This window comes from Plectropomus leopardus, chromosome 5 (assembly GCF_026936395.1).
Source record: "Plectropomus leopardus strain MGB_pleo_1.0 chromosome 5, ASM2693639v1, whole genome shotgun sequence".
Classification (NCBI taxonomy): Eukaryota; Metazoa; Chordata; class Actinopteri; order Perciformes; family Serranidae; genus Plectropomus; species Plectropomus leopardus.
Window position 1 is genome coordinate 4,668,120 of NC_142180.1, and position 27,095 is coordinate 4,695,214.

The 27,095-nt window shown below is 37.5% G+C and overlaps 1 protein-coding gene across 7 annotated transcripts; it reads left to right on the forward strand.

Annotated features, from left to right (window-relative positions):
• On the forward strand, positions 1 to 25,791 carry prrx1b (paired related homeobox 1b). 7 transcript variants are annotated; one of them, XM_088077395.1, is made up of 7 exons: positions 1 to 159; positions 2,077 to 2,136; positions 4,181 to 4,416; positions 11,449 to 11,624; positions 17,802 to 17,983; positions 21,959 to 22,022; positions 24,923 to 25,791. In XM_088077395.1, the coding sequence occupies exons 2-7, from the start codon at positions 2,117 to 2,119 to the stop codon at positions 25,142 to 25,144; spliced, it is 900 nt and encodes a 299-aa protein (XP_087933521.1). In that variant the 5' UTR covers positions 1 to 159; positions 2,077 to 2,116; the 3' UTR covers positions 25,145 to 25,791. The 7 variants fall into 7 exon arrangements, with proteins under 7 accessions (XP_087933521.1, XP_087933522.1, XP_042340121.1 ...); XM_088077396.1 differs by having other exon boundaries at positions 4,202 to 4,416; XM_042484187.2 differs by lacking the exon at positions 21,959 to 22,022 and adding an exon at positions 22,359 to 22,424 and having other exon boundaries at positions 2 to 159.
• Positions 25,792 to 27,095: the final 1,304 nt, after the last annotated feature.

The following is a 27,095-nucleotide window of genomic DNA, read 5'->3' on the forward strand; positions in this document are numbered from 1 at the left end:
GGCTGATTAGCCTGCAGGTGTGCAGCTGCTGCCTGATGAGCAGTCAGAGCTGAGTGGGCCTGATTTGATCCAGTCCACAGTGACAGTATAGTTAGAAAAAGCAGGTTGTTTTATACATGTACAGGAGCACCGTTCCAGCTATGTCTCTGTCCACTGAATGTAAGTGCAATATTCTCTCTGCTTTTAGCTCGAGTTTGGTCACCACTAAGTCCTCAGACAGATGTCTGTCTCTGTAGCTGCTAAATGTCCCACTGTGTTCACCAGCTAGTCTCTGCTGTGTCTGTCTGCTGTTTGCTGCAGAAACGAAATGAAAGAGTAATTAAGCCTTTTACTGAAATATAAGTCCTTGTGTATGTATAAATGCTCTGTTACATGTGAGCATTCTTTTTTTTTTTTACTCAGAGGAGCAGTATGTAGGATTCATGGAGATCTACTGGAAGAACTCATAACTATGTTTTCATTAGTGCGTAATCACCTAAGACATATGCTGCCTTTGCATGCTCCTCGGGAATATTACGAGTTATAAGCACATGAGCAGCCTTCCAAAATTGTAATTATGAGTGGGAAATTCGGAAATTTATGATACTAGAGGGAGTAACTATGATCAATTTGCATGATGTTACAGGGAAGCAGAAATGGCGGAAAGCATGGAAGCAGTGTCAATAATAGATGGTGAAAAAATGATATATATTTTAGTTTTTTGTTCCTTGTAGCTATCATTTACTTTTAGTAGTCGCACATTCTGCAGATGCATCTATTAGCTGTAGCAAGCAAACTTTTAACTGTACAGCATGCCAGGCGAGTACTCTTACATTGGTAATAATGTTATTTTACAACGCGAGTTGCTGACTTGACATCATAAATGCACAAACGTGGTGGCAAAAGTCAATGCTTGGTCAATGGTAAAAAACTTTTTAAAATTAATTCATGTATTAAATAGGCTCATTCATTTTTTGATCACATGTTAATTGTAATATTGTATTTATGTTAACTGCTGTAAAGAGTGACCTGGATAAAATATACAAATATAATATGTAAAAAATAAATAAATCAATAAACTGGGAAAAAGTATTAAACCTCTTGTTTAAACACTCTTAGCACTAAAATCAACCCATCTTGTTTGTAGCTTCCATGTTGTTCCCACTTTATGACCTCAAAACACATGAAAACAACAAAGTCGGAAGAACGACTTCCCAACTAGGAAACTCAAACCTTCTGACATCATAGTATGGGAATTGTAAGAATCGTTGTGTTTTTGTCAGCTTAGAATGAGCCCTCAGGGAGCGAGTTGTCTTCCATGAGCCTGCCATTTTGCACTGTCATGTTTCTACAGTAGCCCAGAATGGACAAACGCTGGCTATAGAGAGGGACTTTCATTTTTTTCATTGCTTCTTTCAAATGGAACTTGTGAGCTTGTGGTTATGACCATAGAAAGTTTATAAAGATGGACAACATAACAGCTCCCCAAAAATGAAGCCAAATCATCTTAATCGCCCCATGGTGCCTGGCTGCGCTATAGGTCATAAATCCCGCCCCCTTCATGTTAGTAAAATGGGACATGGCCCAAACTAAAAAGTGAAAGTACAGCCAAATATGTTTTCTAAAGAAGGGGCAGGCGGGTAATTACCCATTTGATTTACTGCATCCTCTTGCAGATTTAAGGTGTAATTATAGCGGGAACTATGACAGAAGCTGTTTTGAGTATTTTGCCAGGTGTATATGTCTGTCTGTCTGTCTCTCTGTCCATCCATTTGTCTGTCTATCTGAGGACAGATTTTGTCAGCACAATAGTTGTAGCCATGCAGCATGTGTTCACAAAACTTTACAGGAGTGTACTTGAAAAAATGAAAAAATGAAGGCTGATTTCGATGATGTATGTAGTCAAAGCAAAAGAGCCACAAGTAAAGAAAGGCCATTGCCCCCCATATTACGCTCCTTGTCCATATTCATTTTTGAGTGAACCCATTGCAAGATGGTCTCTAATTGTTGATTTAAAAATGTAGATTAGTGCAGCTTTAAATATCATCTTTTAATGCTGTGGACATAAAAACTAAGCTCATCTTTCTTCCACTGCAGAGGCCAGAGGAGTGGTGGCACATATCTCCAAAATCTCTGCATGGCTGGATCCCACTGTAGGTAATGTCTTCTTTTGTCATTTGTGTGAGTGAGCTAACCCTGTGATTATATCTTTATCTGTGCAATAACAATACAAGGGTCTCTAACCAAGCTCATATGATATGACTTAATGTTATTCAGAGGTTTGACCCTTAGTTTATTAACAGCAGGTACAACCAACCTCCCAGACTTTTTATTAAAACAGGGGCTATGTTTAAGACAGTGAGTGTTCCTCTGCAAGCTAACACAACTATAACCCACTCCCCATGCTCATTAACCCTTTAAAACCTGGCTCAAAATCAGTTTTTCTGTGCTGCGTTCAGATGCCTTTTATAAGCATTTAAACCCCTGAAGCCTGGAAAAACAGATTTCTTTTGCAAACATGGGGGAAAACTTAAGCAGAATTTGACAAGATATGTGTCATAGATTAAAAAGAAATTAAAAGGTGACGAGAAATTGACCTGCCATTATATATATATATATATATATATATATATATATATATATATATATATATATATATATATATATATATATATATATATATATATATAATATAAAAATATATATATTTAAAATATATATATTTTAAATATCATAAATGATCACATTTTCCACCAGTTGTGATGTGTATGCAAAGTTTCATGAATTTTTAAACATGTTTAGGCCTTAAAAAATGTAACTCCATTGTGCAAAAATAAATAAATAAACAATATTAAAAATGATTCCTTTAGTTTCAGTATGGTCCTCACACTCGGTGCTTGGGCCCTAATTATGTTGTAGGGGGTAACACTCTCTTTAAGGAAGTTGTCTTGTTTGTGGTTTTTTTTTTTTTTACTTTTGCTGCTTATACTCAGGTTATTTTTTGTAACTTTTTACTTTCTTGGTAATGTTTGGGCCCTTTTGAGTTAAACTGCTTGTCGCCTTCTTTCTGTGTTTTTTAATTTTATTTTTTAAATTTTTTTTAATCAAGCCAATTTGTAGGTTCTAAAGGGTTAAACCCCCCTTTTAAAAACAATTTAGGTTTGAACATTTGGAGACACAGACTGTCCTAAGTAGTGGTTTGCCTGCATTCAGTTGGACTTGTATATATATATTTGTGTTGTCTGCCGCTCTGACAGCTCGGCCTGCTTTGGACATATCTGTGGATAGACTGACTGGCACGGCTTATGGTTGATTTAATTGGCGGCAGACCGCAGGACAGTCAGAGTGGGTTTATCAGCACAGCAGCAGTGATAACACCAGTGTCACCCTGCGCACTCTCGCTGATCCACACACTCATTAGGCGGAGAGCTTTGCCAGCCAGGAGGAACAGAAACAGGCCGAAGCAGGGTGTTGATGGTGCTGATGGTGATGTTTCTGCAGAGGAGGAGGGAGGTTAGCTCGTGGTGGGGGCCTGTGAAACGTCAGACACAACATAAAGGCATTGCCACGTAATTACGGGGCTCTCTTTCATTTTTTGGAAAGAGAGAGAGAGAGAGAGAGAGAGAGAGAGAGAGAGAGAGAGAGACTATAGGGTGTATAGCCTAGAGGTGCGGCGGTAACGTCCTGCCTCCCCGCGCCTAGCTGCCGCTGAGCAAGCTTTGCGCACACACGGAGCTTTGCGCATCTGGTCGTCATCATCAGCAGCAGCTCTTCCTGCTCAGATGTGACTCAACTAGAGTGGGAAGACAACTCCTTCTTCTTCTCCTCAGAGGACTTGTGTGAAAAACGTCTTTGAGACTTTTCTCTCCGGCAGCAGGACGTGCTGATGTTTTTCTTGTTCGCCGCTGACGCGCCGCTGGATGGATTGTCTGTAGGGCGGTTTGTTGGGGAAAAAGCAGGCCAGGAGAAAAGTTTGCTGAAGTTTGTTTGAGCCCCGCGCGGCTGATCTGGATGTGAACATATCCTGCTCGGAAGAACCGAGTCTCTCTCTCTTCTCTCTCGCTGGCTGTTTTTTGGAGGCGCTGCTCGTGCGTTTTCTGCATGCACGGATCTTGTTGGCTCGCTTGTGATTCTCCTCTCTTTCTTCTTCTTACCGCTGCGTTTTTTTCCCGCTGTTCCCCACTTGCGTCATGACTTCTAGCTATGCACATGTAATGGACAGGCAAGGCTCGATATCAAACCGCCTGGAGAGTCCGATCACGTCTAACCTGGACAACCTGCAAGCCAAAAAGAACTTCTCGGTCAGCCACCTGTTGGATCTGGAGGAGGCGGGGGAAATGGTCGGCACCCAGGCGGACGAGAGCGTTGGGGAGGCGGGGAGGAGTATGCTGGAGTCCCCGGGGCTGACCAGCGGGAGCGACACGACCCAGCAGGAGAGTAAGTGAAAAGCAGATCTAACGAGAGCTCAAGAACTGGGACTAAGCACGAGAGATCAAAAACAACTTTTAAATCTTGTGACCAAAATATATATATTTATTTTTAAAAATCTCTTTTGGGTTTTTTTAAAAATTGAAAACCGCAACTTATCAGGCTCCATCCCTGGAAAGTTCTCCAAATTTCACACAAATGTAGATCTAATGAGCAACTGAAAACTCAAGTCATTTGTTTTCATTATGTTCTGGCTTGTGTCCGCGTGCAGAGCGCATGAATGGAGCTGTGCAAAAAGCGGGCGCGCATGGAAGGAATCCTTTAGTGAGTTTTGGCAATGCATCATCCCTGACGGCCTCCCCCTCAAAACGGCCATTAATTTACCATTAACACTTTGATGTCAGTGAGGTATGGTGATGTTGGTGGACATGGTCAGTGAAGTAACCTTGCGAGTCAAACTCGGGGGCAATAAATCTCTCTGTTATGACCTAAATGAAGCCACATTTTCTTGATGGCGCAAGTTTTGAACTTTTTTATTTAAGAGGGAACAAATGATTAAAAATCAATAATATATTTTGAAAATTCTTAGAAAGGGAGTCACATGATGGCTGCGTCGCGAATTTAATAGTTTGATTATAAACATTGAATTTATTTACTTAATTATGATAAAAAAAAACAACTTTTTTTCCAGCCTCACTCATTCCTTCGCTTGAACGTAAAATGAGGCCAGTGTAAGCCAAGTTTGGTGAGCCAAGAAGCGGATACTGCTCACTGAGCTCCCGCAGACGACCCACCCTAAAAATTTGGGCTTTTAATTCCAATTTCGTATCAAAATGTGCCGTTGTGTGAATAAAAGTTGACTAAAACTCCGATAAACCCAAAAACCCCGCTGCTTGCCCTCTCCGGCGCACAATTGAGAGAGTAAATAAACGCAGCCTCCTTCCTCCTCCTCCTCTTCTCCTGCTCGCAGGGCCATTTGCAGCGGCTGACAGAAACGTTATAGGCTTTAATGAGTGTTATTGTTATTTTTTTAAAGGCTAAAAATCGTGTGAGAAATATGCGGGAGGAAGTGGCCGGGGTCACGGCGTTAATTCACGGTTATTTTCGGCCTGTCAAACACCTTCACTATATCGGAGCTTAATCATTTGTCATAATTACCGCGCGTGTCCTCGCGCCAACAATTAGGGCATCAAATAACAGCATCTCGTCGCATGCGATGCTGGTGAGAGATGACTTCAGGAGCGATCAATCAGTCGGTTTAGAAAACAAATATTGGTTCGATGAGTAAAAACATTTGCGAAGTTGAATTGCGTAAGAAAGAGTCCATAGGGTTAGAACCAGATTTACGCAATCAGAAATAATGACACATGTTGGAGCCCAATTATATAATTTTATTTTTCCCATTTATTGACATAAATGTGAATGAATTTGAATGACTTTTAATCTATTTCAACAATTGGAATTTAAATTACTAACTAGATCTCGGACGTACTACAAAGTAAAACATTTCAAAATAAAATAGTAGCATTTTAAATGGATGTGTGTTTTATGATTATAGGAACCAATAACTTCTCCTCTCGTGAATGAGCTTTGGCAGGAGGACTAATTGACTTTCACTGATAGCTGCTAATGAGATCAGTCTAATGACACGTGTTGGCCACACTCACAGCTGCACCATGATGATGATGATGGTGACGGGCATGGCTTTGATTTGCTGCTTTAAATGTCGCCCTGCAGGTTTAATTAAAAGCTTTCCGAGGCCAAACCGCCGCTCAGCCTCAGCGCCACTATTCAAAGGAAACACACTTTCCTCTTTAGGGTATTTTGGATTTTATATTTTTATCCACTTGAAACGAAAATAACAAGTCGTCACCCAAGAAGGAAATATTCTAATCTGAAACTCGTTAATTTAAAAAAAATAATAAATGTAGTAAATTTTACATTTATGCACTATATCTGTCCCAGTGAGAGCTACCGTGCCACGTTTTCACCGTGTTAAATAAGAAAAAGTATTTTAAAATTCTAGTAAAAAACTAGTAAAAAAATTTATTTAATATTTATTTAATATTTTTATTTTGCCAAGTGATCTAAAAAAACACTTTACATGAATTCTGAATTCATTTTGCTTTAATCACTTTTAAAAATGCTATAAAGTAGATAAAAATCTATTATCATCATATTTCATTCCATTTTAATATTTCTTTTTCATCTCGCTGTCAGTACATACGGCGGTCATCTCATTTTGTTGTCGCACTTTTCTCCGGTTGTAACGTCATCAGGCGGGCGGACTAATGAGGTGCGTCATGATTTTCAGTCTAACCTCCAGCCTGTTAAACGGCTGTTTTCTGGGGGAAAGTATGCGCGGTCGCTGGTTAGCCATGTGCGGCTGCCATCAGCGTTTACAGGCGCACTTTACTGCGTCCGACTCCTCACAGTCCTCCACTGCGCTCCTCCATATATCCCAAAACTGCAGAGCTGCAGCTGAGTTACACCAGACTGAGATGAAACAAGATGGAAGTTTGAGGAGAGATTTTTGGTCTTAAATGTTTCCTCAAAAACCAGAAATACATTCCGAATTTCCTGACAGTAATTAATTTAAAACATTTGATCTGTAGGGCTCCGTTTAACACGTGCTTTATGTTTTTTTAGGTTCTGGTGAATTAGGCTAAGAGGGAAACATTTTTTTTTTTATAGCAAGGCAATATTCTACATGTAGCAGATTTTATAACAAGTTAATGTACTTATTAAAATATGATGACGTCCTTAGAAAAATATATTTAATGATAATAATAATAAAATACAAAGAAATGCAATGTTAAAAATGGTAACTTATCTGCGAGCAGGAGTTGTACATTTTAATCTTACATGCAAAACAAATACATCATGTATTTTAATGGTTTTAATCAAATACTTATCTGCCCCAGGGGGTCAGGGCCTCCACAGAGGGGAGGTAAGATAAAGCCGAAAGGTCACTAAAGGATTATTATTCCATTAAATTAGCTTTACAATTTTTTTTTTTTTTTTAAAATTTTTAATAAATTTTGTTTTCCATATCCGTGGTTTGCAGAAACAGATAATTACATTTTCTGCCAAGTTGGTTGCAGCTTTGAGGTTTGAATACATTAACAGATTTTTCAAAGCCAAAAAAAGGAATAAAATAAAGATACAAAAAAAATACATTTCACTCCATTTCATCCTCTCCTGAAAACAAACACAAATGAGGAGAAAACAAAGCAAACAATCACTTTTTTTTGGTCAAGTAGTTTTATATCTTAAGCTTGCGAAAAAGTTAATTCGAGGAGAGAAAAATCACTGCTGGTCACAGAGTGATGAGTGTGTGTAGTTTTGTTTGAACAAAGTTTAAAAGATCAGAAAGATTGTGCCGCAGCTTTTTTTTAATTTTAAAAGTCAATGCATCAGTAATTTATTTGTCCAATGAAATGTAAATGAGCACTTTTACCTTTGATGTTAAAGTACATTTTACTGTCAAAACTCCTGCATTAAATGTTGAGTGCAAATGACTTTTGATGGATTTATTTAAGTGATATTGGTCATTTGACTCTGGTTTTGTCCTTTAGTCTGCTGTTAACTGCTATCAGTAAGATTTACATCAGCTGTAAAAGGTAGATAAACTCTTGTTCTGCATCCCCAAAATGGTCCTGAGATAATCATGAAAGATCCAGATGAGGGACAGAGTGTGTTCAAATCCTGGCAAAAATACTCAGATGCAAAACAAAACTACCTCACTGCAGGGCACAAAGCAGGTCTGCACACTGTTAGGCTCCACATAAACTGTTTATTTCTCTTTTTCGCATCGCAGGGCAAATAAAAGTGCGGTCACAAGATTGTTATATTCATATAAAAACAAACCCAAAATAATGTTAATTTATGTCTGACTTTTCTTTTTTTTTGTCCCTTTTTTTTTAAAACTGATTTTGCCTGTAATAATCCACAACGTAACACTGTGTGGTCAAACTGCACAAAAACTAAACTGTGTTCACACACAGACTAAAAGTTGGGGTCACATGCTTTATTTTAAAAGGCTGCTCTGTTTTAGGACAGATAAGCAGAGGGTGTATGTGTGTGTGTGTGTGTGTTGGGGGGGTCTCTTATTATCTCATTAGACAACAAAACAAACAGGCTCAGCGTTGACACACTGCAGCATCTGCTCCCTGACATGACGCATGAGTGTGTGACACTGAGCGAGGTGTCTGTGTTTGTGTGTGTGTGTGTGTTTGTGTGTGTGTATGAAGTAAAAGCAGTTTTAAACTAATAGTAAAATACTAGAATACAAATTCTGCAGTCACAGTCTTAAACTCTCACAGAAATGTCTTGAACATGTGATCACTGTCTCCAGTTTGAGTCGGCTGAGGACATTTTTTGTCCTGTCAGTCTAATAAAAGCAAAACACATACTTACACTTTAAGCATATTTGAATGTACTAGAAAAGTCAAAATAATCATTAAAAGAATTGGATATAAAAAACGAATATGGATATTAAAATCTGCCATTTTGGAAATTGACTTAAAACTTGTACCTCTTATTTTTTTTGGATTTCCTTTTTAGTCCAGTTCTCCACCTTTTAGATCAAACACTGTCTGCACAGGTTGAGAAATAAAACTTTATAGATTTATATATTTTAGATGAACAAACTATCTGCTGAGGAAGACCCTAAGATGCGACTGAAATCTTGGAAAAATATGTACGTAGTTTCCAAGCTAATTTAGTCTTTTGATGATGTTTAAAGGTTCTTCTGTCATTCAGGGATCACTCAGAACACTGACATTTTCAAAATGCAGGATTTCTACCATAATAAGACAGAGCTCTCTGACAGCGATGAGAACAGATTCAAATCTTCTACTGAAATGAAATGATCAGTATCACTGTGAGAAAAAATCTGCTTACAAACTGATTATGAAGGGAAATGGTCAACAAGGAATCAACCAAGAATAACAATCACAACTGTTTTCAGCTCAAATGTAATGCAGCAGTGACGTTTTTCCAATCAACATATTGACAAAATATTCACACTAAACATCCTCACAATATCCCGTTAAAACCCATTTTATGCATTTGAATCAGATTTATGAAAAAGAAAAAATAAAACATTTATCACCATTTTTTGGGTCTTTGGGAATACAAAGTAAACAAACAGCTAGATTGCAAATAAATTTGGAGGGGTCAGATTTATTTAAGAAGGATCGTAAAGGCAAAAAAACCCCCAAAAATCTTTGACTTTTCACCAGAATGTTAATGTTTGGAATGAACATCTGTTAGTTTGGTGATAACCGTTGTCAACCACCATTAACATTTAATCTAAAGAAAATTTATCAAACCCTTAAATTAAAAAACTTCAGAAACGTAATTTCAGATTGCTGGCATCAGATAATGTACACAAATGTAAACGAATGACAGCATTTTAAAAGTGAAGTATTTTCCATTTTGCACAGATTCTGAGAATGTAATATTTTAGGGATACCAGATATTTTTAGCAGACAGCAGGCTTTTTATTAATGTAAAATATAAAATTTGAATCTGCAAAATAACTCAATATTCCAGCTGACAGATAAATGTAGTGCAGTAAAAAAACTTTCCTCTCATGAGATGGAAGTCTCCTAACATTTAACTACTGTGATGCAGCACAGAACATGAGGAAATGTACTGAGTAACTTCCCACCTCTGTGTGTGTGTGTGTGTGTGTGTGTGTGTGTGTGTGTGTGTGTGTGTGTGTGTGTGTGTGTGTGTGTGAGATCACAGGTTTCTGCCAGTGTAAAAGTGTTATTTTGTGGTCTTGTTGTGGAGTCTTATCAAGGCCTGCAGGAGCATTTAGACCAAACTTGTGCACATTCTGCTGGAAACAAAGGTGCTTTGGATCTTAAATGGATTATATATTTATCTTAGCCAAGAAGCGCATGCCTGTTTGTTTGCTTGTACGTGTGTCTGTTTGCTTGTTAGTTAGGCAGCAGGATGGAAGAACAAGTAGTTTGTTTTTGGTGCAGATCCAAAGCTTATTTTAAAGGAAAAAATCGTATTTTCTGACATAATGTTAGTGTCATTTCTCCATTTATAGTTTCATCTGCCAAGGTTTCAGGATAACCACTAGGCCACAATGACAGCTGTGTTTGTGTGCAGATACACATTAAACTTTTTTTTTTTTTTTTTACATTTTGTACTAATTCAGAGGATGATAGCGTTTGTTGGAGGTTTGTACGCTTTAGTTACAGCTGCTTTGTTATCAGATCATCAGTACTGAAAACAGTGTTCAGAATTCAGATCTTAAGTAGAAAGAGTAATGTAAACGTCCTTTAAAACAAAAGTTCTGTGTCCAAAATTTTTACACAAGTCCAAAAGTATTACCTGAAGTAACCTGTCAAAAGTGAAAGTTCTCATAAGCAGCTGTCAGCAGGTCAGCTGGCAGAGCAGGCTGGGTGAAGTTCTTAATCAAAACCTGCACAATAAATTGCTCCCAAAGTGTGCACGCATGGGAAAATAATAACAGCTGCACTCGTTGAAAGCATCCACATTAATGTATGTTATACTTATTTTAAAAAACACCACTAAAATATCAAAATTCATTGATATATTTAAGTAAATGCAGTATTTTAATGCTAATTTGAAGAAATCAGTATCCTATTAAGCAGTTTAATCATTACACTGTTATAACAAAAAAAGGGTGCTTCGTTGTTACGATCCACCTGAAACCAACAATATAGCACGAGATATTAAAAATCTTCATTACTGTTCTTTGTTACTGGAACGATAAGTGTCACACACTTCAAAATTCAGATATTATTTTCATGTCTGAATAAGGGTTGGAGAAGCATCGCTTTTCAGAACTGCTTGCAGCAGCAGCAGTTGGTGCATAAATGCAAGGAGCTGCATTTTTTATGAAATTATAATATGGTCTGACACAGGGCTTTTTTTTCTTCACATTATTGTACCTCCTCCGGCAAAGTGTGTGTGGCTCCAAACTACAAGCACCTATGCTCCCATTAAGTTTTATAAAGGTTGCATAACATCACCTCGTTGTTCTCCCTGTAGATGAACAGATGAACACGGAGGAAAAGAAGAAGAGGAAGCAGCGCAGGAACAGGACCACCTTCAACAGCAGCCAGCTCCAGGCTCTGGAGAGAGTGTTTGAGAGGACACACTATCCCGACGCCTTCGTCAGAGAGGACCTGGCCCGCCGGGTCAACCTCACCGAGGCCAGAGTCCAGGTATGAACAAGGATGACATCAGCGCAGACCACAAAAAAAAAAGAGTCTCTCTAAAACCTTGTTCAGCGATTTTTGCACTGAACATTTTTTTTCCCCACAGGTTTAAGTTAAAGATCTAAGACTTTTTCAAGCGCTCTATTAACATATTTCCTTCAAATATTTGTGACAAAGTTGTTCAAATGTGTTGGCAAGCACTTCTCCTTTTCCAAAATAATCCATGTCAGGTGTGACATATCAAGATGCTCATTAAACAGCATCATTACTTCACAGGTGTGTCTTGGGATGGTCCCAATAAAAGGCCGCTCTAAAATGTGCAGAGTGACACAACACACCCAGCTAGCACTTTTGGGTTCTGAAAACGTTATGAGAATGGTGGAATGCAACCAGTGTTTTAGTAACATTTTCAGCAGTTTTTTTTTTTTAGTTCCCAGAACATTCTTCTTAAAGTTAGGGTAACGTTCTCCATAAACACCAAAAAATGTTTAAAAAAAATTAAATTGAAATTTTTTAAAATTGTTAACATATCACACATATTGCGTTTTCATAAAAAAAGGTCTGTCATCTCAGTCCTCAATAACATGTTCTGAATGTTGCTCTGAAAATGCTCCTCCTTTGTTCTTTTATAAAAAGAACATTCTATGATTTGTCATCTCTCAACATCACCAAAACATCCTCAGAATGTTGCAGTTAGAACATTACATCTTAGTATTTAACTGTATAGTGACTAGTGAAATGATAAACATCCTTAGAACGTTCTTTGAACACTAGAATAAAATGTTTTCTTTAAGCATTGTTGCAACAGGTAGGTAACATTAGCCAGTGTTGTGGGAACGTTCCCTGCTAGCTAGGACAGTGCCACAGATGCTGACTGCAGGAATGTCCACCACAGCCATTACTGAATTATTCGTTTCACCGCCATATGCTGTCTCCAATGTCATTTCTGCGTCTTTGGCACTACATCCAACCGTCCCGATATTTTGACAAATGCTCCTCCTTCACAAAATAAAATCCTGATTCCTTTATGTCTACAGATTTGCCTCCAGCTGCAGTGATTGATCAGAGAGTTTCGATCTTTGATCAGAGAAGAAGGAGAGGTCATAAACTCATCAGATTACAAAGAATGCACAGTTATGAAGTAGGATGAGGCCTGTGGTCATTAGACTATAAACCACTTTCACTGTAGGGACACAGAAACAAACAGATCTTTATAAACAAACAGTCACACAGAAACTTGCTGCGTTATTTGGTACATCAAAAATGGTCCTTGAGGTTTTGGCCCCCCTGTGGGACCTGTTAAGGGATCCTTGTGGGCCCTCGTGACTCAGAAGAGGATTTATGAAATGATTCGTGAACAGCTTTGTTTGTTTTAACAGCAGAGCAGCAGAGAGAGAAACCGGAGTCACGAAACAGGACGTCTTCACATCATCTGTGAGCTCAGTAGATTGAGTTAATAATTCCGTAGAGGCTGCTGCTTATCAGGGCCTGTTAACGTGTGTTTAGATTTTCCATTATGAGGCCGTAAAGGATCTGATAAGAACTCATGAGCAGCGTGCAAACATCCTCTATCAGACTTCCGTGATCTCTTGAATAATTGCTGATAGTTTTGAGTCTGTGAGCAGTTTGTAAACTCCCCAAAGGGACTGGATGTGATCAGAAAAGTGGATGTAATGATGTCTAATTTCCTCGGCGGTTTACAGATCAGTGATAAGAGGCAAATGTGCAGCACATGAGGGCTGCAGCAGAACGGGAGCTGGATATGACGCAGTAATTGGCCAAATGAGTGAGATCGCTCGTCCAAATGTCGTCAATTAAAAAAGCAAGAGTATGGATTTAATATTTGAAACGCGACGAGGTTTTACTGAAATTTGTCAGTTATGTCATGAGTTCTTCATCCAAACAAATACAGTTATGCTTACCTCAGAATTTATGTATCATTATGTAACTGATCATAGTGCATTACATGAGTCTAACAAAAGAATTAGAAATGCTGCATTACACTGTATTTTCTCTTTGATATAAGAAGCAAAAGCAACTGAAAGTAGTTCCACTGAAAGAGAGCTCAGATAATCTTTGCTAAAAAATATAAACTAAAGAATGCAATATCTAAAAGTCTCAGGAGGATTGTGCTGTCGCTGCTTCACCAGCTAACTAGATGCACAAGAAGCAAAAGTCTGAATATAAAAATGATTAAGGCCGAAATACATTTGTAAAATGAAGAATATTCTTCCAGTTCATCAGCCAGTGTTGCTGGGGTGTTTTTTTTAAAGAGATGCATTCCTCTCTTTCCCCAAATTTTCTGTTTGTTAATTTTAAACCTTTGAAACTTGAGCAGATTGGTTTGATTTCTTGGCAAAATATGTTTCACAGATTGCAAGAAACTGGTTAAAAGGTGACAAATAAATCACCTAAGAGGGGAGTATTATTAGAAAAGCATCTGAAAATAGGGGGAAATGTCCAGAAAACTATATTCATACCTATGATTATTTTATATTTAGAATTAAATTACAGGGTTAAAAAAATAGGCTAATAAAATATATAAAAGCAATATATTTATAATTTATTATTTTCAGCTAATTTTCTTTTATTTTTTTTTAAATTCTGTGCTCATTTTAGGGCCATGTCTCATTAGGTTGCTCATTGCCCCTTCCGCTGTTTTTTAAAGAAAACAAGCCAATTCGCTCAAGTTTTAAACCTAAATTATAAGAAAAGAAAAGACACACTGTCACCCACAAATTTAAATTAATGTTTTTTTTTTAAATTTCAGTTTTATTTTTAGGGCTTTAGGCTTTTATATAGGGCTTTTGCCTTTAGAATAATGAAGCTGGGGAGAGACGGTAGAAAGGGAAATTACATGCAGAGAGGGACACAGGAATTTTTCCTGGGCCACTGCAAAGGCCTCAGACTATACTGGACACACCAGTTGCCATTGAATCAAGACCTTGAAAAAAAAAAACATGTCAGTGTATTCTTCTAGCTCTGAGCTGTGTAAGCACAACATCCCTGCACATTAAACTCTACCATAGGCTTATATTTTGATTGGGATGCGGGGGACACATCCCCCTCAATATTTAGAACATGTGCACTGACCCAAATAAAAACACTAAAGTACCAGATGAATCTCATTTTAATGAAAAGAGACATTTTCAGCATAAATTGATGCAAGAATGGCACAAATTGCTGCAGAAAAATTCACAAGAATGCAGAAAATTAGGTCTTTGATGCTCAAAATTTCCTGGCACAGGACCCCCTAAAGTCCCCTTTTCATATGTGTCTCCCACCCCAATGCTAAAACAAAACCTACACCCCTGAGCTCTACTCTTACTACCTATATGTGGCCTGACAGACAAAACCCAGGGCAAAAAGTCCACCTTACTTGCTGTTGCTCATGAAGCTGTGAGTGTGTGCATCTGCATTTATGTAATGTAGAATTTCTTTTTGGATAACAGCTGCTAGAGAGAGGACACTATTTACAAAAATTTTACCAAATCACTGAAATTTCAACTGAAAACTGAAAGTTGTGGGAACAAACAATGATTCTGTTTGGTGAGGTGGACATGCTGCTTCTGCATACCCCCTGGAAGTACGCTGTTGGTTGCACTGGATGGTCTGAACTTAAGAAAGGTCCATACAACTCTTCTTTTAAATTCATCCAAGCCTTACGCATTTGTTTGATGATATTTGTCTAATTATATACATATGAATCAAGAAAGTATGCATTAACTGCAGATTGATTTGCATCTGTAATGCTTTTTTGTGTGTGTCTTCTGAGCACAACAGAGAGAGTCAGAATTCTGCGGGCAGAGAGAGAGGGAAAGAGGAAATAGTGATGTTGGAGAGAGAGAGAGGCAGCACATCTGTGAATAATGTGTAGCAGAGAGCAATGCAGAAATCCTTTGATAAAAGAGACTTTGGGCTCATTCCTGAGGCTGTGCGTCAGCGGACAGCGAGCCCCTGCGAGCGCCCACAGCATCTAATAATGGATTTGATTTCACAGCGAGGAACAACATTAGCACCCCCCAAGTCCCATCATCATCATCATCTGCTTAGCAAAGGGGGTGGGGGGGGTGATGAGGGGTAGATGGTGAATTGGAGATGAAGTGTGTGTGTGTATGTGTGTGTGTTGAAGTATGTGAGGGATGCAAACATAACAAAAGTTTAAATTCAAGATGAAATGCCAAAATATATTTAAAACCATTTTAGGTCACATTCCTGGTCATGTTGTACACCTATTTAAGGCTTTGAAACCTGAGCAAATTGTTTTGATTTCTTTCAAAAACATAGGAGGATAGCAACAACATTGCCCAAAAGTTAGCAAAAAAATAGTAAAAACGTTACAAGAAAATAACCTAAACATATATATATATATACATATGTAAACACATACAATGGGCGTCGTCAGTCTATGTCCAAACAAATCTACCTACGGGTACAAATAAAGTCACCTGACCTCACTGTCCTGTCCACATTAGGGGTTAATTAATACTCCCTTTATGTACAAAAATAGATAAGTCTGTTTCAAACGTAAACCTCACGGTCCTCATACTTCTGTGCGTCCTTTATGTTGGCATTAATGCAGAGAATAAGTGGCACATCTGTTCTGCAGTTTTTAAAGGTCTTTGGGTAGGTTTCCATTAACCTCCAAACTGTGCAAATTGAAATTGTGAATATAAAATACACCAAATGGAAAAAACGTCAATTTTTAAAAAAAACTCCCATATATTGCAAAAAAGTTTTAAGGCTTGCATAAGGTGGTATTTCAGGTGATTCCAAAAAGTCATATTTGCAAACCTGGAATAGAAAGACTTTTTAGGCTTTTTTAGGTCACAAGGTGCTATGGCTTTGTGCTTGTTAGTAGGAACTGGCTCCCTCATGATGCAGCAGGAGCTACAAGAGGCGTTATTGCATCACATAACTCTTCAAAAGTTGATCAGATCATCTGAAAGTTTTATATCCACAATTCCTCTGTGAAATCGTGGACTGTCACCTCTCTGAAATCCCTTACATGTGGCCGCTCCTACATATAAGGGGCTTGCATTTCTATTATCGCTCACATAAAACTTGGATTGGAAATAATGACAGCTAGAGCGGTGGCTGCAATAGAAATAAAGCTGCTAATGTTTCAAACATCCATCACCATGTAACTGCGAAAGGTGAAGTCACGTAAAATCACTCAATGGAAATGCAGTCATCTTGTGTTTACCGACATTTCGAATATATTACTCAAGTTTTGCGCAAATATGTAATGGAAACCCGCCTTTTGTTGTCTCTTGCTTCTCTACAATGCCCCCATGGTCTCTGGTGGTACTTCTCTGTTTTGTAGTCATCTGTAAGCTTTCAGAACACGTAATGGACAAAATGTGTCATATATACGTGTCTAACATTGGGACCTCACTTTAATGACATGCCAACTTTTCACATTCAGTTCTGTCAGTGTATCCAGTATTCCAGTTTAACCGGAAATGTTTCACAATACTGAATCTAGATACTCTACAAAAGGTCTGAACTTTGAGTTCAAACAAACATCAAAAAAAGGGACAATTTTAGATGTAATCGATTTGTTCTCAGATGATTTTAGAAATGTTTTGATATTTTCATGGTGTCTGTTCTTTTATTTGACTTCACATAGAGTAGAGAAACATGTAATGAAGGTCAGGAACTGTGACACAATGAGTGTTTACATGGGCATTATGATCGTTTTTGGAGTACTGTTCATGTGTCTGAGCATGAAAACAGCATATTCTGTTTATGAGAAACCTGAATGCTAGCTGCAGGCCTCTGAAAGAAACTAGGGTATATATGTGAAATGTCAATAACCAGATTTGTCTGAGCTCATGTGAACATCATATCCTGAATATGATCATAATGTGATGACATGTTCCAAAGTTCCAAAAGCACTATTTGGTAAAGTTTTGAGATTACTTTTTGTCACAATTTGTCAGAGCTGACAAAAGCAACATCGTGCTTCACTTTGGTTTTTTAACCCTTTGATACCTGGACCAACATCAGTTTTCTTGAGCAAGTTAATTGTTTATTGCTGGTACATCCAATGGAAACTGTTCACTTGTGGTGACACTGGGCTGGTTTTTCTGTGGCTGCACCACTCCACACAAATGGAAATAAATATCTAAATTAATAAATTTAAATTGCTCATCATGTTTTTTCCCTCTTTGTTTGCAGGTTTGGTTTCAGAACAGGAGAGCTAAGTTCCGCAGAAATGAGCGCGCCATGCTGGCCAGCAAAAACGCCTCGCTCCTAAAATCTTACTCGGGAGATGTGACGGCAGTGGAGCAGCCAATCGTACCGCGTCCTGCACCACGCCCCAACGACTATCTGTCCTGGGGTAGCGCTGCCCCATACAGGTAGAGTCCACTCTGTTCTCTCAGGGGACATCACCAACAATCTGACATTCACATCACAGCATACACTGTTTACACTCTGCACTGCTTCTGAACTAACACTGTCTGCAGCACAGAGTAAAAGAACTGCTTAACTACAGGCAGTAAAACCAGGACGAAGAGAGTCCTGCTGTCAGAAAGTAAAAGTAAAAGGAGCGTACACAGTAAAATTTATCTAGGATCAACGATTAACTGGAGCATAAATTGCTCGATTTCTTTCAAAAACATGAGAAGAAGGTAATGAGCAACAAAAAAAGAAATGGCCCAAAAATTAGCAAGAAATTAGTCAAATGTACAAGAAAGTAACTTGAAAATTACTGAAAATAAATAAATAAATAAGAGAGTTAAAGGTCAAACAAGGAAATGATTTGGAAAAACTGGTTTTAAATGTATATTAATTTTAAAACCATATGTTTTAATGATATTTATACATATAGGTTGTCCATAGTAAAACAAAAAAAAAAATCTAAATCTACAAACTTCTTGTAACATTTGTTGTTGCTCACTGCATTTTCCCATGTTTTGGAGAGAAATTGCAGCATTTTCTCTGAATTCCAAGGTTTAAATATTTATGAAAGGCACCAGAAAGCCGCAGGAAAGTGATGTTACTCCAGGTTTCAAAGGGTTAGAGTAAAGTCATTGTGAAGAAGTCTTGGGCGAAAAACCTCATATCTCCAGATTTGGGTTTGGCATGCTTTTACTTGATGTGAAGAGAGAGGAAACGAAAGAAGAAAAGGAAACAGGAAAGAATATTGGGAACAGAACGGAACGGAATGAAGGGAGGAGGAAAGAGGAAAGAAAAGTAGTAAAGCAACAAAGGAGAGTAAGACGGAGCAGAGCAAGAAAATAATGAGAAGAAAAAAGGACAGGAAGGAAAGAAGAAAGGGAAAAAGGAAAAATGAAGGATTTATAAAAAGAGGACAGAGAGAGACAAATAAGGAATGACAGAAAGAAGAAATGAAACAACTGAAATAAGTAGGTTAAAGAAAAAAGGAAGAAAAAAAGGACAGAAGGAAAGACATAAGAACAAACACACAGAAGTAAGGTAGAAAGACAAAGACAGCAGTGAAGTAAAAACTACAAAGTCTCCCAAAATTTTAAGTAATGTACTGCAGTGCTCCAAACCCTACCTTAGTACTGACTTACTTCTCTGGTTTGTGCTGCAGAGCATCAGTTCACACAAGTGTCTCCAGATGAAAAAGCACAAGCTGATACCACAATAACCACATGTTAACACCACCGTAACATACACACACACACACAAACTCACACACACACACACACACACACACACTGACCCTGCCTTCTGTTATTGTTTCATTTCCTCCTCCTCCTCTACCTGCACATACTCTTCATAGTTCCTCTGACCGTCTTGATCTCTTCTGATCCACCTGGACTCAAACTGACGGGCTACAGGTCAGCACTCCGCTTGGTATCTGTTGTTAGAAGCGTGGTGTTATTCTAGATTTTTCTTCTTGTCATCATATCGTATATGTAGACTCAAGTCCATCAAAATTACCCGCCCTGTTTTCCAAAAATAGCTTTTCACTAGTTTTTAAACAAACTGGAGGAAATAATATATTTTTTGGGGACTACTTTCAGTGGCAGATTATTCCACATTTGGTGCTCTAGTGAGCATTTGGATAGTGTATGTGGGATTGAGTCAAAATAAACTACAGTGTGTGTCTCCATGGTAATGAAGGAACATGTCACCCAGTGCAACAGTGTGACTCACTGGTGTGTTTTTTTTTTTCTATGACAATGGAGCTCTATGACACAGAGGAGGAAGATATATCAGGCTTTATTACACACATTATTTTATGATTTTTAATAGGAAGAGTTAATTTGAGGAAAAATATAAAGTAACTTCATACTTGTGTATCATACATTCATCGTAAGATAACTAGACCTGCTGTCTGGTAAACTTTTTATATCGTCTGTAAAACAGAGTTTTGTTGCAGCGTGATGACATGGTGACTTTCAGATTTGCAGCTGTGAGCACCTGTTTCTACTATTCTTTTTGCCTAATGTTAACAACCATAACAATCATGTGAACATCAAACACCCTATCATGCCTATCATGTTCCCATGAGCGAATATTCTAAAAAAAACACATTTTTTTAAATTGCTCAGTGGATGCAAATGTATTGTATTATTTTAATTTTGATAATTCTTTCAAGGAACAGCTTGTTAACTGTTGCACTTAAGTAAAAATGAAAGTTTAACTTTTAATTTCATGATATTACAATATTTTGTGGTTGCTTTGGCCAAACTTTTACAACAACAAAACTCTGAGTGCCAAACTGTCATGTTAAATTCACTGTTTAAGCACAAACTGCTGTGCTGCTGACTTACACAGTGCAGAACACTAAATTACACGCGCAGTCCTCAGTGTAAAGCGCACTTTACTGTTTTATACTTTCCAGCTTTGTAGTATTACAGTGTTGTCTTTACAATTTGATGAATATGTAAACTTAAAAGTGATTAAAATATTAAACAACAAAAAGACAGATTTACTGTCTTGTAAAGTCATGCTTGAGACCACATTATGTATGTATTATATTACATATTCAATATATAAGATGCATGTTTCTCACAAAATGCAAAAATGAATAAAGAATATTGGCAGTGTTGTGATGATTTAAAGCAAAATCCTTTACCTGTTTTGATACAGTTGTTTTGCTGTAATTTTTTATTGTATATCAGATGATAGGTCTCTAAATTAGGAAAATCGTATTTATGGTCAGCGTCTGGTGAACACACTCACACGAGTGAGTGCTGTTCATGACGTGTTGAGCACTAAGCTCAACTGATTTTTGGTAATTTTTTCAATATAGGTTTTACATTGACACTCTGTTGTGGACATTTGAGCCAAAGTAATCATAAAATAAAGTAGTCATAATGTATGGCTGCCTAATCAGAAGAAAACAAAATATTAGTATCAGGTAATAATATGAAATTTTTTTTTGTTTTGACAAGAATTTGTTCATGTTTTAACAAAAATATGTTCATGTCATAACAAAATATTTTGTCATACAGACTTATCACCTTATGCCAAAAGATACCGTTTATCTTGTTGTAAAGTCAAAATGTGCTAATTTAGTGCTACAACATAACCTATTACACTTAACTTCTCTTACTGTTTTAATGAGAAGCTCATGTTTCTTTGAAACCACCTGAGAACATTAGCTTTATTTCTTTCAAAAACATGGGAAGAAGGCACTGAGCAACAAAGAAGAAATTACCCCAAAATTTCAAAGAAATAAGTTGAAAAAAGGGAAATTACCTTACTATTAGTAAAAATAAACAAATGAGTAATTTTAAAAAAAGAAAAAAGGAAACCGCCTGGAAAAAGTTCTTTAAAATTATAATTATTCTGTCACATATTTTTAAATATATAATCATGATACTTAACTGTATAGATTTTTCCCTAGCTTTTTTTCTCTTTTCCCTAGACATTTTCCCATAGCTTATTTGAAATAATTTTCTAAATCTACTAATTTCTTGCAATTTGTGGAGCATTTCTTACTAAGTTGCTCATTGACTTTTTCCCCATGATTTTTAAAGAAAACACACCAATTAGCTGAGGCCTCAGACATTTAAAAATTTGTGAAAGGCGACTAAAAGCAGCAAAGGAAAAGTGATGAGGCTCCAGGTTTCAGAGGGTTAACTGAGGAGACAGTTTGTATGATGTTATAACGTGAAGAAAAAAAAACTCTTAAAACATGACATAACATTTTGCTATCTCTTTGTTTTATTCATCAGACAAGTCGTGGATACTCTCTGACTTTCCCTTTTCTGTCTCTACTCTGCTGTGTCCTCACGCCTCTGTCTTCCTTACAGCCTTCTCTCTACACCACATATATAACAGCTCTGTATGCACATATCTAACTCCAAACTAATCGTGCTGAATAAAAATACCCTTTTCCTCGCCCTCAGTCCCATCGCTCCCCTCTGTCAGCATGAGCAGGGCGGGACCAGATCCTGTGACCCTCCTGACGAGGTGATAATGTGAAAACAAACCGTATTAAATCCACTGTTGACCCCTGCGACCCCTCTGTGCTACACTACACCAGATAATGAACGCTACACAGAGAGACAGAGCTCTACTGGGCAACATTTTTTGTGACTCTGGTTACATTGGTCGTGATTTACAGTAATCCTCCGTTATGAAACTCGGTGTAAAATGTCAAAACCCTGCGGCCGCGGCCCAAACTCACTGAGAGCTTTTTGGCCGGACGCAGAGCAGCGAGGGGGAAAAGCTTTTTGTGAAGCAGGAATAATGCTATGTGGAACACACTAATGTGGTGCTAACACTTGACTGTATATTATCCTAAAGCTGGTATCCGATGCCGGAGGGGGGGCCAGTGCGAGTGCCACAGAAAATGCTGCCCTCAGAGAACAAGTACGCTTTCACTTTACTCCATTCACTTCCTTTTGTGTTAAGGAAAACTGGCTGTGTTCTCCTTTAAGGAAGAACACTGCTGTTTTTCACATTTTAGTACATTTATTGTTTTCAGAGCTGTTTTCTGATTGTAATTCTTCAATCATACTCTGCCTTTTGAATGTTTTTGTGTTGATATTACACTTTTACTTAAATACAATGAGGTTTTCTTTTTGTTGTCGTGAGAGGATTATACCAGCGTTTTGCACATTTTAGACATTTTAGACCAACACATTAATTTAGTTCCCCTCATCTGGCAGCCTTTGGTTTCTATACAGTAAAAAAAATAAAATCTTCAAACACACTTCAGATGGATAATCTATCAGTGAGCATCATGTCTGCTTTACTGTGTGTTTAATGCAGAGCAGACTTTTAAAATTCATCTGCACTCACAGATAGAACTGTTAATCCAAGTGTTTTGTATAAAATAAATAAAATAAAAAACAAACAATAGCAGAATGGGGGAAAAATACAATTGTAAGAAAAAACAAAAATTTTGAAATTGATCACAAAAGATGAAATGAAATACCAGCACAATGCTATGTGGTCCTTAATTCTTCTCATTTGACATGCTAACAATGTCCATTGAGAAATTTAAAAAGGATTGGAAATGAAAAACAGTTATTCAAAGATAAATTTTGTGTTTGTTTTATTGTGTAGATAATTGTTACTCAGCTCTTGCCAATAGTTTAGGAATGTGCGTGTGCTTCACGATCATTGGGATTAACTTAGAAAGCATGAATAAAGAAAAAACGAGTGAGATTGAGTGAGATTTTTTTGGGTAGAATCTGAAAAGCCCCAAAATATTTAGTCTGATGTGCAGGCAGGAGGACATGAAAAGCAGACAAGATGATCACCAAAATAAAACACATTTTAGCCTCTTTAAATTTATTACTGGCATGAACTGAAAACAAAAGCTGCACAAATTTATGACACTTTGGTTAAAACAAAAACAAACAAGTCAATATATCAAGCAGAGAGGGACACCACTGTTTTGTTAAAAAAAAAAACAACAACAAATGACAAAGAGGTAGATCTGTCCTCAGTTCTAGTGAGTAAAACATAGGGAAAATAAGGAAGAAAAGAAAAGAAAAAGAAAGAAATTAGACAAGAATAAAATAATTATTTATCCTGAAAAGAAGAAATTTACAATTTGAGGATCTACAATTGTTTATTTGCGATTTTTCATGTTGTTTCTTTTACATGAGTAATGTGAGGCTTCAATATTAAAACTCAGAGCTTGGCGCATTATTTCAGCCAATAAATCTACCTAAGAGACAGAGAGAAACCTAACAATGGCAGATGATCAATTTCTTGTCCATCCTGGTCCCATCTTAGAACATCTTTTTCTCACTGACAGATTTGACGTGGATTTGTCCTCTAAAAGCAGATCCAATTGGGAAAATAGAGTAAAAACTTTGACACCTCCCTCTATAAAAAGGTTATGGTTGGACAAAGCCAAGCCATGTTCATAAAAGTGCCGTTTTTAATCCAAATAACAAAAACGACAATGTGGTGATGATATGCACTCATTAAATGTGGTAAGGCAGGAGAAATATACTCTTTGTGTCTGACTTTAGAGATAAATAGATTAACTGCTGAGGTAACATGATAAGCTACCCAAATCTTTTGATGATTAATAATTATACTAATTAACTTTATTTATATAGCACTTTTCTTGGGTGGAAAATGCCTTTCAGAAAAGCAACAGATAAAAACAAGGCAGCAATAAAACAATAAACAATACAACACAGTGATCATATATCAATACTGGGGAATAAAGAAAAAGTATGAAAAGTAGCGTACAATGGCCGTAGAGGGATGATAAAACCTAGCAACAGCAACATATTAAATTTTCATGATTGCTTTTGCATAAAAGAAAGTCTTAAGGGGAACAACAAGCAGAGCTGCATCCGCTCATCTGAGGCAATGCCCAGGCACATAGAGGGTCAAAAAATCCTTGATGTGATTTGGAGAAAGATCATGTAATGCTTAAAAAGTAATCATCAGATTTTTTAGTGCCTGTTAAAATTTGGGCAGCAATGTTATGCACCAGTTGAAATTTGAACACATTACTCTTATGCTTGCAAATTTACAAAAACATGCAAAATTAAGACTTAATTGGAATAGAGAAGCTCCAAATTGAGTCTGTAGGTTGACACTGTAAAAAGTTTAAAGCTGCACAGTTAAAACCAAGCTAATCAAAAATCCTGACATGCTCTGAGAAATGGTAATGTGATGTGATGTGCAGTCAGGTTAAAATGTGCAAAAACATTGGTTAAGTTCCTGTGGGGGTTTTTTAGTCGTGAGCGTTTTAACGTCAGATTTCAATTTAATCAAATCAGTGATACCTGTTTTTTGTTCCTTTTCATATTTCCACAGCTGTGGCTCACGCTGAGCCTCAGCTCGCTGTTAGCCGCAGATGATGTAACCTTTTTTCCCCTCCTCTTGTCTCTTAGCGCCATGGCCACCTACCCGCCCACCTGCTCCAACACCAACACGTCCCAGGGAATGAACATGGCCAACAGCATCGCCAACCTGCGGCTCAAAGCCAAGGAGTACAGCTTGAACCAGGTGCCCACGGTCAACTGAGAGGAGGAGAGGCCAGGGGCCCGTGCAGAGACGGGAGGGGAACCTCTCTGCAGCCGGACCCCCGCGGTCGGACACCGTCTCTGGGCTGAGCATCATCTTACACATCCTGGATCATGAAGCCTCCTGTCCTTTGTGGAGCAGTCTCGATGATCACATAATATGCAAAGTGTTGGACACCGAGTGATGGCAGGATTTTCCCTAAGTCGCCTCTTTTTATTCTCCTGAGCATCACCGAACTCTCGTTTGTACAAAAAGACAGCTAGACTGGATGCTGTAGCCGAATATCTGCGTAGTTTTACATTTGTGATTGTGACTGAAACGGAGGGCGAGTTTTTTCAAACAGCATTTTGTTTTCAATCAGAGAACTTGTTCTCGACGGAGACTTGCGTACGGACTACGTGGAATTGTCCCTTTGGCTGTGGTGTTGGATTAAATGACACACCAAATTTGGGATCAACGCTTTTTTTCCCTTTTAAAATCAACAACAAACCAACAAGGACTTCCTCTGACATTTATGCAATTTTTTAAAAAGATAATTTTTCCACATTTCTTTCCATGTTATACCACTGACGAGCAAACATTTTCATCGCATTTTGATTTTCATGTAATAGTCCAATATAAAGGAGAGGCTAATGTATTTCTGAATCCAAAACCAGTAGATTCTCTTAATTTCCTATAATATCCTTTATTTGTAACAGAAAAAACTTGTATATTAATAAAAATGCATTTCAAGCAATGCAATGGCACAGTGTCCAATTCAACAGAACCTACAAAGGAGGGAAAAAATACCAACTTTCCACTTTTTGGAGTGAAAAAAAAGATTGCCACAATGCAGACAGACTTAAATCATGCTTCAGAAACTATAAGAAATAAGTATATTTATAGCTGGAAAGCAAAATGATTTTGGACCTTGTGCGTGCCCCATAAAAGAGAGATTTACAACTCGAGAACAGATTCTCCTTCACAAAAACCTCAAGCTGTTCCTGCTTTGTGTGTTTTCTTTTTTCCTGATTACCGCAACCTGAAATTTCCATCTTAAAAACAGGATATTTATGAGCAGGGAAATCCTCTCCTTAATATGGAGGGCCCCCGGGCCTCGTTTAACTCTGCGGCTGTCATACAAGGTGTTTCTTCTCCTTGGCCCCTCATAACCTCCACCGTCAACAAATACATGTCGACACTCGTCCTCGTACGACGCACACGGGCCATAAAAGTGGGGTCGAATGAAATTGCAGCTGATGTGGTTGTGTTTCGATTTTTGGGGAGGAGGTGCTCAATAGGTGCGGTCACAGGAGCACGTCGTCTGTGGAAATAGTTTTTGGAGAGGTTTATCGTTTGCATCTCAGAAGTACTCAAGAAGACTGCAACAATGATTAGGCTTACCCTAAAATTTAATTTGCTTTGAGAATGGTAAGCATGATAACATGTTGTGAAACTTTTTCCACAACATATTTTAAATTCTTATTGTTTTTGGTGAAATTCTGCATAACGTGAGCATGCTGAATTTTAATTATTTAAGGAAACTTTATATATAAAAATACATTCTGTTTTTTGTTGTTTTATCACTGTTGTTTGCTTCTGAAAGGCATCCATCATCACATCGTTACTGTTTTAGCGTCCTGTTTCGTTTTGTTAGTAGTTTGTCAGTACAGCTTTGAAATGCTGGTACTTTAACCTTTGAAAAAATTAAAATTAGATCCAAAATAAGCAAGAAATTAGTTCTTTTTTTAAAGAAAAGTAAAACAAAGGACAGAAAGAAAAAGAAAGACCTAATAGAAGTGCTAAAAATAAATGAATACGAATATCTGATTATTATAATAATTAAACATATTTTCTTGGTATTTTTCCTTAGTTATTTGAACATTTTTGAATGATTCACTCCCTTTTTTAAGCTAACTTTTAAGGTTTTTTTTAAGACATTTCCTTGTCGCCTTTTACTTTTGTGTAGTTTGCGGGACATTTCATACCAAGTTACTGAATGCCTTTTTGTTGAAGGAAATCAAACCAATTGAATAAAGCACAAGGAAATTGATGCTGAAA